We start from the raw sequence: 18,761 nt of genomic DNA, 5'->3' as shown, positions 1-18,761 counted from the left end.
AAAGGAATTTCCTCCTTGTTCCACTTTCTATCACATTGTCCTGTTTTATTGCCTTGATAATACTTAGGGCACTTTCCTCCCTCTGAGTTCCCTACCGCCATCTCCCTTATCCACCCTAATAAAGGAGCTCTCACATTCTTGCATGGTCCTGTCCCTGTGGCCACACTAAATTGGCCTAGGACAGACCTGACTCAGCTGTACCAGAGCCCTTCTTGGGATTTTTAGAATTGAGAAACAGTCAGTTCCTCACTAATGATAGCCATTGTCTGATGTAAAATTCAGCAACTATTGGTGGTCACGTTGTGTGAAGGAAATGAGTCCACAAGGGCAAATGACATCCACGTGGTGAAGGGGAGAAGAGTAGGATATTTTTGAAAGTATTATTTTTTATTCTGGTTATTTATAAGGTCTAAGTTATATTCTGGATGTTTGCAGAGTTAGTAGGGAAACATTTTGCATCAATAGGTTCTTTGAAAAGTTTTTAAAAATCAGGCCAGAAAGACAAAGTGAAACAAACAGAAAAATTTTAAAAAGGCTCTAGGGTTGATTAATCTAACTTGTTCTTCCTTGTGGTTGAACACTGTGTTCACATGTAGATGGTTAATATGTGCGGGATGAACACGCCACCTGCAGATTGAGAGGTTACATGCTTTCCATTGAAAGCATGCCTTATACTGAGTGAGAAAGTGGAATTCAAAGTTGTAGAGACTGCAGTGATTAACTAAGGGAAAAGCCACTTGGCTTTACATTAATATATCATGAAGCACACAGTCCTTTTGCAGGTATGAAAAGCACTTTTTAGAGGCAAGACCGAGGCAAGATACTAAATGTTTTAAAATGACCGTCCTCCACCTTTATTATTATTAATGTCCATTTCAACCTTTATTGAAATCAATCCAATTAAACACATTCTAATGAAATATAATTATGTGAACAACATGTGCTTGGCACTGTAGGGGATATAGAGATGATTAAGGCAGAAACTCAGTCATTAAATTTATTAAGGGGCAGATTTTTTTTTTTAAGCACATAAAATAAATGATTAGCATACAAGGTAGCTATAATGAGTCACGAGTAAAGTGCAGTGGTGCCAGGGTTGGGGTAGAGGTTCATGGTAAAGAAAGGTCATATCTAGTTGTGAGAATTGGGAAAGGCTTTATGACCAAATTAGGCACTTGGAGGATGGGTAGGACTGTAAAGGTCAGAGATGGTATGAGGAATCATCTCAGCCCTTAAGAACTGGATAGCATATTTGGCTTGAATATGAAGGACGTTGTGTAGATAATGAAGGCATAAATGAATGAAGCTGGCAGTAAACAACCAAATGACTATCTACTGGCATCACTAATCACAGGAGCTGAGAGGTTCAGGGGACAGAACGGCGTGTTCGGTTTCAGAAGTTTTGTTTGAGATGACAGTAGAATATCCCCTTAGGCAGTATAGGAGGTAGTTGAAATGTGGGACTGGCTTTTGGGAGGCAAGTTAACACCGGCGATGTTAAATATAAAATGTAAATCAAACCACATTTTATGTGCAGAAGCATGGGCATTGCTTAGAACACGAACCCATGAGGGTCCTAGGCTCTACAATATCCCTACAGAGGTCATGATGGAGCAAAGAGATACGGGACATCAGTAAAATCTGGGGTTGAAAATCAAACTGAAATTACAACTCCATGTCCCTGATAATGCTCAATTCACTCAAATAATTCTGAACCTCCATCTCATGATTTGTAGGAAGTTGATTCCAAGCAGGTTGTACTCCTCAAGCTTTTGCAATAGTAATAACATGTGCTACAAGCCCTTCCTAGCTCGTTGCTCTGGCTCTGTAGGCCATCTTCCATCCTGCATAATTGAGTCTCTGGCTGCTGCCTCTCTCTTTTGCAAGCATGCAAACGAAAGCTTCGTAGCTAAGACCAAGCTGATAGCTTGGGGATAGCAGCAGGTAATTACCACACACAAAAGGAGACACTTAAAACTGAATATTAGATGTTACTGCTCCTAAGCATTAGCCATGCTTGCCTGTAAGGGACCCTTAGTGGCTATCTCTTCCTCAGCTCCCTATCCTCATACTAATTTACAGGGTCAGCTTACCTCATACCACCACATTCTTCCAACCTAGAGTCTAGGCCTCTAGCTCTCACCCCCGCTTCAAAGAGAAAGGCAGACCTTGCTCTTCCCTAGTCCAAGGTTAGCTGCTTTTCCTGCCCCAGGGAAAAATTGATAGTCAAGACTGACATTCAGGATACTCAGCTGACAGTGAGGACGCTCAATTCCTTCAGGAAGAGTTCACTTTCATCCAGAGGGAAGCCAGCTAAAAAGTGTACAAAAGTACATTTTTGAAAGTCTGAGGCTGGGTGTGTGGCTGACGCCTATAATCCCAGCACTTTTGGGAGGTTGAGAGGGGAGGATCACTTGAGTCCAGGAGTTAAAGACAAAGCCAGACTCCATCCCTACCAAAAAAAAAAAAAAAAAAAAAAAAAAGAAAGAAAGAAAGAAAAGAAAAAGAAAAAGAAAATTAGCTGGGTGTAGTGGCATACTCCTATAGTCTCAGTTACTCAGAGGGCTGGGCAGGAGAATTGCTTGAGCCCAGGAGTTCAAGGTTGCGGTAAGCTGTGATCGCATCACTGCACTCCAGCCTGGGTAACACAGCCAGAGCCTCTCTCAAAGGCAAAAAAACAAACAAAAAGAGTCTGAGACCTTCAGTATTCCAGAACAGCGGGTACAGTTGGTACAGGAGGTTGGGGAAGGGGAACTCCATACAGTGCAGGTCCAAGCTGAGTCCTATGCCTCTTTGAAACTTTTCCTCCATTGTGGTAGTTTGATTCCTCAAGATTTATGAGTAAGTACGTGCACAAAAGACACATCCCTCAAAAAATACAAAATACACTGTCTAAGGAAGAGTCTGTTTTAAATCCACATTTAGAACATGATGTAATTCTTTAAGGATACAAAGGAACAGTTCTGCCAGAGAGACACCCAATTTACATCACTGAATGGAAACAAATAATACGCCATTAATGGAAGCTTACATTTGTTTTGTGCTTATTTTAAGCTAGGGCCTTTTATATTTGCACTTTGCGAAGAAAAAATTCTACGCTCCAAGAACACACTAATACATGATAATGTAGGATTCAAATTCAGTATGCTTAAATACTAAATACCTTATATTATATAGTATACTAGGTAAAAACAATTTAATTTTACACAGTAGTGAAGTCACTAATTTTCTCCAAGGAAAATTATATAAGGGAAAGCCCTTTGGAGGCTTTTTACAAGATGGTATCACCATTATCATCATTTGTATATAAATCTTTTTGAGATAAACATGTTTATTTTTTCATTAATTTAACAACTGTTTACTGTGTATCATTATCAAGGCATGACACTAGGTGTTATGGAAGATGCTACTATGACTTCCCATGACAGCTTATGATCTAGCAAGGAAGAGGAAATAAAAGATAAAACGGAATTTGATAAATACTACAGGAAAGGTGGAAAAAAAGTGTTACGAAGTTCACATTAAAAGTGCAAAGTTTGGGCCGGGTGCGGTGGCTCACCCCTGTAATCCCAGCACTTTGGGAGGCCGAGGCAGGTGGATCACGAGGTCTGGAGATCGAGATCATCCTGACTAACACAGTGAAACCCAGTCTCTACTAAAAACACAAAAACTTAGCCAGGTGTGGTGGTGCACGCCTATAATCCCAGCTACTCGGGAGGCTGAGGCAGGAGAATCGCTTGAACCTGAGGCAGAGGTTGCAGTGAGCCGAGATGCTGTCACTGGACTCCAGCCTGGGTGACAGCGCGAGACTCTGTCTCAAAAAAAACAAACAAAAAAAAGTGCAAAGTTCATATTCCCTTTGGGAAGTGGGGAGCTTTAGTGGAAATGGTAACAACTGGAAACCAAAAAACAGACAAATTAAAGGAACGATAGATTAGTATCAAGATACCAGGACTCCTGAAGCAGACATATTGCTACCTTAAAATTGTTAACAAACTAGTTTCCCCATGGTTTTAGATCCTTTCTGTAATCATAGCTAGGAACTGGTGTTCTTATAGGCAGTACCTGTACTGTACTCAATGCATCCTGTAAATGGATGGGAAAGGTTTGGATGGTCACCAGAATAACAATGTTTAGGAGTAGCTTGGACACTAGTCATTGATTCACTTTTATTGGTGTTTGTAATGTCAGTATGTTGACATCATTGTGCAGCCCTTATCAGATTGTGAACACCAAGAGTACCCTAACGCTGGCCCGCGAGCTGTTTACAAGTATATTAGCTTTTATAGATGATAGCGCCCTTTAAAATACGGAGTTCAGAGTGGCACAAAATGTGTTTCTAATGCAAACTACCCTCCTTACCAGGTGCATGTCTTTGGTCAAGTTTATGGCTGAAATCAGACTCTAGTTAGATCTCTATAAAAATAAAAATAAATAGAAATAGAAATTTCCCCCAAGTGATTGAAACGAAATCCCAGCCTAGACTACGAGTCCCGTCATGCAACGCTCCCATATTCCCACCGTGTGGGGCGGAGTTGTAGCAGGAGCAGCAGCGGCAGCGGCATGTGGATTCTGGGTATTGTAGTCTGGGGCCCGGCCACTGCTGGGGCTGGTCCCACGTGGTGCGTTTGGTGGCAGCTTTGGGCAGTGGCTCCCCCGCTTCCTCCGCAAGGTCCTCAGGGTGCCGGCGCCTACAGGGGTGGCGAGCCACCGCGGGAGCGGGCTGGAGAGTGGCCCGGAGGCTGCCCGAGGCTTCGCGACGTTTTTGCGACAGCCGCGGCCGTGTTCCGCGAGTGCCCTCCCTCCTCCTCTCTTTGAGGAGGTACCGGCTGTTGTGCGGCGCTGCCTTTCTGTTTGAGTGTATGGGAGAGTGAGTGAGTGAGTGAGTGTGAGCGTGTGTGTGTGAGAGAGCGTGAGGCGTGAGTGCGCGTGTGAGAGGACGAGAGCCCGCCTGGCCGCCCCGCCGCTCCCGCCGCAGCAGGAGCAGAACGCACGACCGGAGAGAGCGGCGGAGCCGGCGCCCAGGGAGCCCGCGGGGACAAGGGCAGAGACACCGCTCCCCACCCCCAGCCCTCGTCCCTCGGCTCTCCTTCGCCGGGGGATCCTCCCCGTTCCTCCACCCCCAGCCGGCCTCTGCCCCGCCGTCCCCCTGGATGTCCCCGGCGCTTTCGCGGGGCCTCCTCCTGCTCTTGCCGCATCAGTCGGGCTGGTGCTGCGGCCGGCGGGCGTAGAGCGGGCGGGTTCCCGGGGACTGCGGCTGCCGGTGCTTCCCCGGTCCCCACCCCTGCCCCCCCGGCCCCCCGACCCAGCTCTCCGGCCTCGGAGGCTGTGACAATGGACTATGACTTTAAAGTGAAGCTGAGCAGCGAGCGGGAGCGGGTCGAGGACCTGTTTGAATACGAGGGCTGCAAAGTTGGCCGAGGCACTTACGGTCACGTCTACAAAGCCAAGAGGAAAGATGGGTGAGTGTGTGTGTCTGGGCCGGTGTCCGCGCCGGGCGGCGCTCCCGCAGGCCGGGGCAGGTAGCCCGCGGGGAGAGCGGGCCGCCGGCTCGCCCGGCTCTGACTTCCTCGACGCCGGCATCTGGCTCCGCCAGCCAGGTCTGGGGAGGAAGTGGTGTACGAGGGATCCGAACCCACAAGAAATCCTGCGTGCCGCGTCTGTCTTGTGCTTCGGTGGTGAGAGGGAAGAGGAGCCTCTGCACCGCAGGCTGTATACTTTTCAAGCATTTCGAAGCTGATGTATGAAAAAATTCGTTCTGAAACGGCGGGCTAAATGATTTTTTTTTCCTTTGGTGGATTTATTATGGTAATCTTCTGGGGATTTCCTCACCCGCCTCTGGAGTGTCATCCCTCGGTCTTGGAAGGAAGGCTGTGATCCTTTCCCCCACCAGTTCGTGATCGGTTTTTAATCAAATTTGGGTTTTATTTGAGGGAAGGAAGGCAGCGAGTGAATGTGGTTCTGAAGAGAGTTCCCCATACTGATCATCCGCAGCATGAATGTTGCAATTGCTATTTAGATATTATTAGCTGTGAATTTTTACATAGAACAATGGGGGTTTGGTGCAGGGTGGGTGGTGGGGAAGAAGGCAAGTGACATAGGTACCGTCTCATTCAGGCTGTTTTCCCCAAATTTAGCTGTTGGCAGTGAACTTTAAATAATCCCTTTGCTTTAAATATTCTTCCCTAGTAACAACTTAATTAAATCTATGACTGGTAATGCTTCCAATTTAGTTTCTTAACAGGCAAGTGAAGTGTTCATTTTTTCTCTTTGTCAGTAGATGATTGTCTTGTAATGTTGACGAAAGAGAAGGCAATTCTTAGTTGGGGGGAAAATATATTTGATTAACTCCAGGTTTTCTTGTAAAATGGATGTTGTCTGTGTTGCCTTTGACAGAATAGAAAATTATTGAAAAGTCAAAGCTTATTGTATAATCTTTGGATTTTATTAGATAAAAAATAGCATTACTTGAACATCCCAGTTTAGTTATATGCTATCTGATGTTTCAACTAATCACTTAAAATTTCAAATTAGGTAGGAGAGTATGTTCAGACTACATTAGCACTAAAAAAACCCAAACCATTCATAAAGCTGAAGTTCCCTGGTGTGGGGGAGGGGGGCGCATATTTATAAATACTTCAGTATTTTGGATGTGGAAAAAGAAAGTGGGTATTTATTCAACATTTTTCTTAGATTTACTGAAATATCTTTCTAAAAGTATTTAAAATGCATAGGAGTTCTGATTAATTTGGAATGTGTATTGTAGTGCTTTTATGCAACAGTTAAGTGGTACAGATCGGCAGAAGGTAGGGATTTAGATATGAGAACTTGATACTCGGGGCGCCGCACGTATTTAAAAGTACTTTTTAGCGGAGTGGAATGGATTGTCTGGTGACATTGGAGAAATCAGCGTCTGGAGATACTGCTGACTCTGCTGTTGTCTAATTAGACTTATCGTTGAAGTTTTACTCTGTGATGACATACGTTTTTTAAATTATGTTTGTTAACTTATTATACAATATTTTTCAAAACATTTAAACCATCTCCCCTTCCCCCAGTATTATGTAATTTTGGGCATATTAATAAAATCCCCAATCCCATGAGATTAGACATTACAGTACATTTGACTAAACTGTCATGTTATATAAAATTCTAGCGCCTTTACATTATTTTTAATCTGTGTGAGAGAAGCCAGTTCTGTTTTCATAAATTACCAATGTAAGCTAATAAAATATGCATATTTGTTTTAACTTTGTGCATTTTATTAAAAAACTATGATACTGTGTATTGGCAGGAGGTACGTAAGCACATTTTATATCTCTATGGTCAGGTTATAATTTAGGCTGCTAAGAATAATTTGAAAGAATAATTTCAATGTCTTTGAATTTAAATCTAGTCGAAGGTATAACGTATAAGCATTATCTTAGTCAACTATGACAGAAAAAATAACTTAGTATTTGTAATCCTTGGGGTTTGTTTTCCATCAGTCTTTAATGATTCTCTTTATGTCATGAACTTTTTTGTTTTTAATGGCTCAAACGTCAAGAGAGTTTTAAAATTACTTAAAACAGTTTTTGTTTTCCAGAGAGAAACAAACAGGGATTTTTTTTCTGGTTAGTCTTCTTTTTTGGAACCTCACTCTGGTAAAATATTGCATAGTATTTATGAGGTTCTTTTGATCTTATGTCAGTGAAATGTAATGTAATGCATTTTAGTCCTGGCAAAATAAAATTTGTGGCTGTTTAATCTTTTATAATAAGATGATGATCAAATAATTTGTTTCTAGTATTGATTTACTTTCAAATTACATTATATATTGTGTAGCTGCGATTTGTTCTCTAGGAATTCAGATGGTAACACCTTCAAAGAGAACCTGAGATTTACCATAAAAGGAAATAACACAACTAAGCTTCGTTTAGACCTATCTGACTATTGAAATGAATGTATGTAAATGTTGTATCCTTTTAGTTGCCCAGTGAGCATGGAACATGAAGAATTGGTAAAATAATTTAGATCAGAGGAGTTAGCTGCTTAAATTATTAAGTTTTAGGAAATAAAATAGCTTGAAAGATATCATTTCTTTGACTACTTGAGGCATGATTGCATAGTAGGGAAAAGGGACCTTTTATAATTGTGTTAATTTCAGGTTATAATAGAATTTAAAGAAATACACAATGAATCTTGGGATTAATTTGTTCTCACTTGTGTTGCCATAAATGAGATAGTGTCCTTTGTGTCTGAACACTAAAAGGGTACTCAGTGGGGAGCAGGGAGGTTCATTTTTTTTCTGAGTTGATTTTATCTCCTCTGCAGAGTTTAGGCAACCAAACTCATTTTGTTTTAAAGAATAGGAAAGCGTTAGAAGACAGAAAATAATCTGTGTTTTTAAATTCTTGACGTTCAATATATACACTGGATGTTTGGAGAATGAAAAATATCAATTTGAGATAAGTGGTTTTTCTTCAAAAACGAAAACAAAGGAATTTTCTTAATTGGGTTTTCAATCTGTTATAATCTATGTTCCAAAGAATTGATAATTATGAGTGAGGAGTGAGTGTGTGTGTGTGTGTGTGTGTGTGTGTGTGTGAGAGAGAGAGAGAGAGAGAGAGAGAGAGAGAGAGAGAGAGAGAAATATACTGCCAGCTTTCTTTGGGGCACATTTGCTGAGAACCCAGAGATTAGTAGGCAATGATCATGACAATAATAGCTAAATTATTGAGTAATTAAGTACTGGGTCCTAGGCAGAGCACTTTATGATTGTCATCTATTTAATCCTCACAAGAAGTATATCAAGTCAATTCTGTTATTTTTCAGTTTTCCAGGTGAGGAAACTGAGGCTTAGAAAGGTTAAGAGAATTTGTCCATGGGTACACAGCTAATTAAATGTCAGCTAGGATTAGAGGATTAGGTGCAGGTTTTTTATTCCAGCGCCCATACTCTTAACCATTATGCGTCATATAATTAATATATTAAATAAGTATAAACATAGTTGTGGAGTTTGATTCCTAGTGGGTTACTCAGAGAACATAAATGCCTTGTAGAACTATTAATTTGTTTCGATAAACTGGTATGCTTTCTGGGTATATTACTGAAGTGCCTGAGTTTTTTCAAGTTCTGTAACACTGTTTATGTAGATATATGGGTGCGTCTATATGTATATAAACAAACATACTAGTGTATCTACGTATGTGTGTATCTGTAGTACTAAACTCTAATCAAAGCCATGTGGAAGCACTTCATCTAGTGGGAAGAACTCTAGATGGGCAATACTGGAAAACTGAATTTGAATTCAGACTCTGCCTCTGGTGGCAGTATGACCTTGGGCAAGCCATTTGCCCTTAAAGATCTTAGTAAGGGAGTTTCAGCAGATAATTTTTAGAGCCTTGTCTAGTATTATGATTTGAGGAAGTAAAAATAATGAACATAAAGTATAATATTTTTTGCAAGATCAGGCAAACCACCACTAAAACATTTTACTTTAGAGGATGATGAATTTCCATATTTTTTAGTCTCATGCTTTAACGTTGGTTCTTATCAACTGCCAAAAAGCTTGGTAACTCCCAAAGACCTACCAGTTACTTAACCCAACATGTCTTATGCTACCTTCCCATTCCTCTGTATTTACCTCAAGATGTTAAGGATTTATGGGGTAGTGCCTGTTCCCACTCCCTTGAACCATTCATTTGGTGGGCAGTGCAAAGGACTCTTCTGATTCAGTCTGCACTGGAGCATCCCATTACCTTTTCTGCACCTCCCCCCGACTATGATTGAACCCTGTATCTTAAGTTCATTTTGATTCAGATGTTTCTTTAAATGTCAGAAATGCCAAATACAACATGTAATTTCTATCACTGGAATATTCATATATGCAGTAAAGAGTATTTCTTATAACATTCTAAAAATGTGACAGAAGGGGACAAGCAGAATACAATTTGTACCCTGTATCTGCAGGTCCTGCATCTGTAGATTCAACCAACTATGGATCGAAAATTTTCGAGGGTATAGGGAGGAAGGATAGTTGCGTCTCTACTGAACATGTACAGATTTTTTTGTCTGTGTCATTAGTTCCTAAAAAAATAAGAGTATAACAACTGTTTACATAGCATTTACATTGCATTAGGTGTTAAAAGTAGTCTAGAGATGATTTAAAGTGTGCGGGAGGATATGCGTAGGTTGTGGGCAGATAGGACACCATTTTATATTAGAAATGTGAGCATCTGGGGATTTTGGGGAGTGGTCCTGGAACCTGCCCCTTGGGGATACTGAGGGATGACTGTGTTTATTGTGTACTTCTTACTCCATGTGGTTGAAGTTACTTTCCTTACATACTCAGTGCAATGAGATCTGCTGTTTAGGCCATTTTGAGATTTCATTTTTTTTTTTTTTTTAGTAGCAGCACTGGCAAATCAATTCATTTGGGATTTGTTTATGTGAGTTATTACTTTTACTGTGGCTTTGAACATTTGAAGAAGTCAGTTACTCATTCATTCAACAAGTATTGGACCCTTCTGTGTGCCAAGCACTGTCCAAGGTATCAGAAATGCAAAGATGAATAAAATATTCCATTATTTGAGGAGATAACTACTGGGGAAGCAAACATGTAAATAAATTGTTGCGATTTAATAAGCACCATAATAATTAATACAAGGTATTATGGCAGCACAGAGAAGGAAGCCCCCAGCTGCTTAAGGTTTTTAGGAAAAGCCTCAAAGTTTACAGTGTTTGATTTGGATCATAGAAGACAAGGAAGATCTCATCAGAAAAGATGTTCCAACAAGAATAGGACCAAGAGGGATTTTTAAAAATTGTGTTTTCTGCAGACACCAGGAAATTCTGTGGGTGTTATTTTTTTCTTGCCATCCCTTTCTTCTCCCCTTATTTTCCCTGGCCAGCATTTTTTGAGCTCTTGCTGTACGTATGGTAGTATATATATGCACTACAAATGTTCCATTGCACCCACTGGACATGGCGAGGTCCCCGTTATTTAACAGCAGAGATAAATTTATCAGTGTTTGCACTGAACATCATAATTGTGTGTATGTCAGTTTTCAATCAGGAGAACGTTGGCCATTCAAGACAAGCAGCCTCTGAAATCCAGGGGTCTCTGATTTAAAACTCTCTCATGTGTAAAACTGCCGTGGCAGAACTCTTCATTTTGCCTGTGGCTCTGGATGGCAGATGATTCTGCTGTGGCCTTACCTCCATGAGTAAGGAGTCAGAATTTCCTTTGCTGCTGAGCTTGATGGATGGTAACAAATTGGAGGGGGAAAGAAGTTCTTTTGCTACTTAGAGTTTAGGAAGTCATGGAATTTCTCTTGTTAGGGCTCTGATGTATGGAAAGATGAAAGGTAGAGACAGGGCTTCTGGTACTGGATTTCAGCTAGGAAAACAGGAAGAATGAAAAATTATAATTATTGTAGGCCATTTGCAAACTTAACTACTTTGACAATTTCTCTGGGCGAATGTGTTCTAATTCTGATTTACAAATATTTGAAATGTGATTCATTTGTTAGATCGGAACTACATATGCCAAATCAGTGTTGATAAATACATTTTATTCCCTATGGCTGGTGTTAATCTTTCTTGTAGTGCCTTTCACTATTGGATCCAATCCTCATTGTCTTTTTACTCTTTTTCTATTCTTAGCTGCTGCTAGAAAATGAAACTCCTACTATCCCTTCCTCCTTCAGAACGCTTTGTGAATCCTTTCATTCACACCAGATTATGTAGCCTTGGTCATGTTACTTAGAAATTACTGTGATATATTTTATCTTTAGCGATCTTCTGTCACCCCAAGGCAGCTCTTGATGTCACTAAAAAGTGGCTTTTACCTGTTGTTTGGACCTTAATACTTAAAGACTTAATGGTATCATGATTCTGAATATTCTTTAATGCTGTTATTGTCAAAAGTCCCCAGACCAGTCCCTGCTGTGGTAAGCTGCCTTTACTGATGGAGTTATGTTATGTTCTTCAGATGTGTTGCAGCAGACAAAATGCTGAGAACTCCTTTTTAAATATTGAGATATAAGTCACATACCTTAAAATTTGCCCTTTTAAAAGTGTGTGATCAATATGGTGGTTTTTAGTAGATTGACAAAGCTGTGCATCCACCATTACTGTCTAATCCTAGAACATTTTCATGACTCCAAAAAGAAACCCCACACCCATTAAGCTGTCCCTCCCATCCCCCTCTATCCCCAGCCATTGACAAGTAAGTGCTAATCTACTTTCTGTCTCAGTGGATTTGCCTGTTTTGGACATTTCATATAAATGGACTAATTCAACATGTGGCCGTTTACGTTTGTGTTTCTTTATTTAATGTAACGTTTTCAAGGTTCATCCATGTAGTGCATGGATCAGTACTTCATACCTTTCTATGGTTGGATCATATTGCATTGTATAGATATACCACATTTTGTTTATGCAGTCAGCAGTTGGACATCTGGGTTGTTTCCACCTTTTAACTAAAATGAATAATGCTTCTATAAACATTCATATGTGACTTGTTATGTGGACATATGTTTTCAGTATATACCTGGGAGTGGAATATCTGGGTCATATCCAGAGCAGCTGAGAACCAATTTTGAGTGACTTTACATTGACTCTAGTTTAGGACAAAGTTCTTTGCCCTTTGTCTACGTACGAGACCTGACTAGTCTGTTTTATTCCAGGACAGTGCTCACACCATAATCTATCGCAGTGATTTTAAAACAGAGATTCATACAGCTGTTCCTCCTCCATCAACTCAGACCACTCTGACCTTTTTCTTAGGCAGCACCTTGTGCTGGAAAATTTTTTCCCGTCAGTTGAAATGTACTAACAGCCGCCGAAATCCTGACTACTTAACATACAGCTTTCAATAATTCCCAGTTTACCTGTCAACCCTGCAAAACATAGTTAGTTCTTCATTGATATGTTATGTAACTACTTCAGTGTATATGTGGTTAATGTTTATATGTCCTTTGGGTCTTTCTGGTGAATGTTTATGGGTTAAAATTATAGATTTCCTCTAGGGCAGTGATGGTGTTCTCCTCAGCTCCTGGCATATTGCCAAATTTTGACAGGTATTCAGTAGTTTTGTATGTGTGTGTATCTGAAATTCATATTTGAAAATCTTTTTTTTAAACTTCCTAATATGAAAAACTTGAGGCATATTATGGGAGAGTAGAAAAGCAATACCTGTGAAAATACCAGGAGAAGCAAAATTTGATGGGCTTATTGTTACCCAAAACAGCACTGAACAACAGTACCAAAATTCAAAGGCAATAGCAAGCTTGTTAATTGGCTGAATCCAAATGGTGGAAGGCCAAGGTATTTGAAAATTGAGTCACTGGAAATAATATTTTTTTGAAATACACCTTGAAAATGAATCCTTTTAAATCTGATCAAATCTGTATTTCTAAAATTAAGGAAAACATAATTAGTTTCTGAATCACTGTTGGCATTTAATTTTGCTTAAAATCATTGGTTGATATAGCATGATTGTTTTATTTGAAATTTACCTTTTGTTATGTGAGTAAAAAATTATTTAACTTCTATTCAAGGTAACTCAGTTACTCATCTCACTAGACAAGCTCTTTAAGGTTTATAACTTTATTATAGTCCATGAATTCTAACAAATATCCTTCAGAGAGGAATTTTTACATCATGATTAAGGGCCTACTTTGGGTGTTTCTAGACGTTTGAGTTTGTAGGTTGTCTAGAGAATTAAATGGACTGAATAAAAAGAAAACTTGTCAAGTAGTGCTAATGTGGTTTATATTAAACAAGTCATATTTTTGGGGAAAGAGGGAGTAGGCATTCATATATATTTTTTTGAGCTGGAGTTTCACTCTTGTTGCCCAGGCTGGGGTGCAATGGTGCAATCTTGGCTTTTTGCAACCTCTGCCTCCTAGGTTTAAGCCATTCTCCTGCCTCAGCCTCCTGAGTAGCTGAGATTACAGGCATGCACCACCATACCCGGCTAATTTTGTACTTTTATAGACATGGGGTTTCACCATGTTGGTCATCTTGACCTCAAACTCCTGACCTTAGGTGATCCACCCTCCTCAACCTCTCAAAGTGCTGGGATTACAGGTATCAGCCACTGCGCCGGGCAAAAATTATTTTTTATAAGGCTTCTGTTTTAAGGAAAACCTATAAGTCATGTGAAAATTTAAGTTCATATGGGATAAATTTGGAGTTTTCTTCACTTTATGAAAGTCTTCCTTTAAGTAAATGAGTCTCCCAGTGCTTTATCATGTGACTTAGTTTGCAAAAATTAAGTTTATACCTGATTTCCAAGAAAATGTCAAACACGAAACAAGACATACTTGGAATTTGTTTTTTAATGCTGACTTAATGTTGATGGTTTTTTAAAACGTAAAATTAAATTATTTAAATATTTGGCATTTTATTATGGTTTCCCTTTAGCTGCCGTTTTTTTTTTTCCTTAAAATTAATTAATTAATTTTTATTGAGACAGGGTCTCACTCTGTCCCCAGGCTGGAGTGCCCTGGTGTGATCATGGCTCACTTCAGCCTTGAATTCCTGGGCTCAAATGATCTTCCCACCTTAGCCTCTCAAGTGGGTGGGACTAGCATGCCAGCCCTCCCAGTAGTGGCAGTACTTTTTTGTAAGTTTGTGTGCTTATAATTTATTTGGTAAATGTTTAATAAATGTCTCTTTTGTGGTAGGTTCTTATTTGTACAAATTTATGGGGCACACAGGAAATTTTGTTACATGTATATAACACATAGTGGTCAAGTCCGGGTATTTAGGAAGTCTATCACCAGACTGCAGTGCATTTTTGTTAAGTATAGTACTCCTACTCTGCTATCAACATTGAATTTATTTCTATTATCTTACTATATGTCTGCACTGTTTAACTGACTTCTCATCCTCTCCTCCATCCCCACTGACCCATCTGAGTCTCCTTTATCTGTTTTTCACTCTCTACATCCATGTGTTCACTTATTTTAGCTCCCATGTATGAATAAGAATGTACGATATTTGTCTTTTTGTGCCTGACTTATTTCACTTAACACGATGACCTCAAGTTCCATTCATGTTGCTGCAAATGACATGATTTCCTTCTTTTTTGTGGATGAATAGTATTCCATTGTGAATATATGTCACCTTTTCTTTATCCATTCATCTGCTGGTGGACACTTTGATGCTATACCTTTGCTATTGTAAGTAGTGTTCCCATGAATATGCGAGTGCAGGTATCCCTTTGATATACTAATTTCTTTTCCTTTGGGTGGAGCTACCCAGTATCTCTTTGATTGCTGGATTGAATGATAATTCTGTTTTTAGTTTTTTGAGAAATCTCCATACTGTTTTCTATAGTGGCTGTACTAGTTTACATTCCCACCAACTATGCCAGGGTTCTGTGCCAGATTTAGGTGATTCAGCAGTGAGCAGCCCATGGTTTAATAACTCCTTAGGGAACTTACAGACGTTTGAGGGGCACAGGCAAGTAAACAATTATAATATAGTAGGATAAGGGCTGCAGTAGGGAAAATTGTAGGTTGCCATGGAAGTACCTAATCTGCCCTAGGGGGGCTCAAGTATATTTCACTTGTGACTGGAAAGATAATTAGAAATTGTGAATGGGCAATAAATAAGAGTTAGTGGGGGTTTGAGGAGTTACAGTGCAGGTGAGAGAGGTAGCACTTGTGACTCCAGAATTACTTTATGAGGAAGAAGCTGCTGTCTAGTTGAAGAGGGAGTGCAGTAATATGTAGTAAGCAAGTTGTAACTTAAATTGTGTATTTGAGGTAATTTTGGGAGCTTGTGTGTTGCGTGGGGAAGCTATTCTTTAGAGCTGCCACTGAGTAGCATGCCCAAAGATATAAAGGAAAGATGGTATATATGGTGAGACAATTGAAAGAATTTTGGTGCCAGATCTTGGAGGGGTGGAGGGAGAGGTATAAATAATCAAATTGGGGATGTAAGCAGATTGTTGTAAATCACGTCGTGGACTGTGTACTTTCTTCCGAAGGCAGTGGGAACTGTGCATAGGGTTTTAAGCAGATAGTAATAAGTTCAGATTTCTCATTAAAAAAGATTGCTTGGTAACACAATCAGAATGGCAATAGGAAGCCGTGGTTAGGAGAATGTAATAGTAATCCAGGTGAGAGATGCTAGTGACTTGAATTAGAGAAGTGAGAGAGGGGATGAGGAGGGAGAATTGATAGGACTTGTTGATTTACTGGATATGAGAGATGAATGAGTGACAACCAAGGATGATGCCCAGGTTTCTGGCTTGGGCAGCTGGATATTGCCATTCCCATAGGCAAAAGAGAAAGAGGAACAAGCTTCAGGTGGAAGATGATGATTGAGCTATGATATATTGAATTTTAGGTAACTGTTAAACATCTGAGAAGAAATGTCCATTAGGCAGATACGTAAATGTAGTGTTCAAGAGATGAGTCTAGATAGAGTTAGACTACGTACTTAAAGTACTTAAAGTAGGAGCTTTGAGTGGTCGTGAAATTGCCTAGGGAGAGTGTATACAAGAAAAGGGACTTGTACAGAGTGTGAAGAAAGAGAGGTCTACCAGGAGGCCAAGAATTGAGTCTAGAAAGGAGGAGAAAACCCAAGGTTGCCATACTGTATGAACAGGAACTGTGGAGTGTGCAGCTTACTGGCTGTGTAGGACAGCTTGGAGAAATACTAGGAGCTTGTAGGTAGAAAAACAGCCAGGAAGAGGTCTTTCTAGGAGTCAGAGATAGGAAGTGTCACCTGTGGCTCAGAGGGCAAGGGAGATAATGAAGTGTCTGGTTAAATAAAATACTTTAAATGAAATAAAACTTCAGCTAAAGATTTTTGGACACCAAAGCTTAAGTCCTAACACACTTTGTAGGTTTTATCCAGCATTTTTGGTACTGTGATGGTTAGCCTTACCATTCAGAGCAAAGCAATGAAAAGCTTCACTGCCATTTCTGATTCTCTCCTGGCTGTGCTACTGAAGCTAAACCTGTAGATGCCATTTATTTATTTTTTACCGCATACTATTCAAGATAATTATTATTTAAAAAAAAAGAAAATAGCTTTTTCTTTTTCTCATTATAAAAATAATGACTATTCATTGTAATGAATTCAAATAGTCCAGAAATGTATTCTTAAATTAAAACCCTAACTCTACAATTAGGAGACAATATTTTCCTTATCTTTCCGGATGACTATAAATATGTGTATACATTAATAAAATCTATGGTCTTATATTTTTTCATTCAAAAATACTATGCATCTTTCTATGTCAGTAAATGTAGCTCTAAATCACCATTTTTAATTATTGCAGAGAATCACATGATACGTATGCATATATTAATAAATATGCAGTTAACCAGTTTTCTAAGGATATTGAGGTAATCTCTAAATTACAGCCATTACAGTTAGAAATCAGTAAATATGCCTACAGTTCTCCCATGTGGTAGGAAGTCCTTGAAGTAGAATTTCAGGTCAAAGGTCATATACTTTCAACAACTGTATTTTATTGTAAAATTAGGTGGGAAAATTAATAAAATCTCATGATAAAACATTCAAATTATACATAAGGATATCCAAGAAAATCTTAAGTCCTCCTTTTGCCTCAGATTCGGCTTCCACTTTTTAGGGATGATTATTACCAGTGGCTCCTTGTGTAGCTGCATATAGAAGCAAATATATGTATGCGTAGACTTTAAAATTTACTTTATTCTTTAAAAATTTTTTTTGGAGACAGTTTTGCTCTGTTGCCTAGGCTGGGGTGCTATGGCTTGCTTTTGGCTGACTGCAACCTCTGCCTCCTGGGTTCAAGCAGTTCTCCTGTCTCAGCCTCCTGAGTAGCTGGGATTACAGGCACATCCCACCACACCTGGCTAATTTTTATTTTTTTAATAGAGACAGGGTTTCATCATATTGGTCAGGTTAGACTCGAACTCCTGACATCAGGTAATCTGCCCACCTTTGCCTCCTAAAGTGCTGGGATTACAGGCATGAGTGACTGCACTGGACCCAGTACTTTATTCTTTTTTAGCAGATAATACATGCCTGTGGGGCAATAAAATATGTATAATTCTGTACTTTGCCTTTTTTAGCTCGTATGTTTTGGAGATCTGTATCAGCACCTGTAACTCAATTCATTTTATTAGCTTATTGTTCTGTTTTATGTTTATAATATACTGGTCCAATGCAAGGACATTTACGTTGTTTTCATTTTTTTACATTATTGAAACAGAACTGCAATAAATGCCCTTTGCATGTGTCTTTGTACACCACATGCTGTCAGATGCAGGGAGAATTTCCCAGGCTTCCAAAGTTCTCCATGGAGACATTTGCTGTGGATGATAGCCTGGCAGGAAGTGAGGTTTCCGTGAAGCAAGAGAAATAGTTCCCTTTGCTAGATCCACAGGGAGTTTTAGTTTTATCCTTCCTGGCTTCCTTCAGTGGTTCTAGAAACTGTGATCACCATGCCAAGGAAAAGTAACTGGTAGTAACCCCAGCACATCACTGCAAGCAGGTCAGTTTCCTAGGAGTATCTCTTCCCAGGCCTGGGCCAGACTCTTTTGAGGTCTAATCTTTGTCCTCTAAAAATGTTGCACCAATTACACTCACATCAAAACTCCAAAAACAAAACTTTTTGGAAAGAAGAAATGGAAGTGAAGATAGTAATGACATGTTGAATCATGTGGTTAAGTACATTGTAAAGTCAGAATTGTTTAGTTTTTTTTTTTTTTGGAAGTTTTGCTTTGCTCCCCACCCCACCCCCACCGCCGCCCCCAACACACACATAC

General features: G+C 39.7%; 1 protein-coding gene across 4 annotated transcripts in view; it reads left to right on the top strand.

Moving 5' to 3' along the window:
* Positions 1-4,796: 4,796 nt before the first annotated feature.
* The window catches only part of CDK8 (cyclin dependent kinase 8), a 140,450-nt gene continuing 126,485 nt past the window's right edge, over positions 4,797-18,761 (top strand). For 2 of the 4 annotated variants that reach the window (XM_039473339.2, XM_010333855.3), the window contains exon 1: positions 4,797-5,462. Coding sequence is in view for 3 of the 4 variants with exons in the window: in XM_010333855.3 (XP_010332157.1) it covers positions 5,335-5,462 (128 nt within the window). In the remaining variant the exon portion in view is untranslated. Of the gene's footprint in view, positions 5,463-5,516; positions 5,742-18,761 lie in introns of those variants that run through there. The other 2 variants (XM_003919732.3, XM_074387918.1) reach the window with 2 other exon arrangements.

Source organism: Saimiri boliviensis, chromosome 16, assembly GCF_048565385.1.
Source record: "Saimiri boliviensis isolate mSaiBol1 chromosome 16, mSaiBol1.pri, whole genome shotgun sequence".
Lineage (NCBI taxonomy): Eukaryota > Metazoa > Chordata > Mammalia > Primates > Cebidae > Saimiri > Saimiri boliviensis.
The sequence above is the reverse complement of the archived record's forward strand: the minus strand, read 5'-3'. Positions and strand labels throughout refer to the sequence as shown.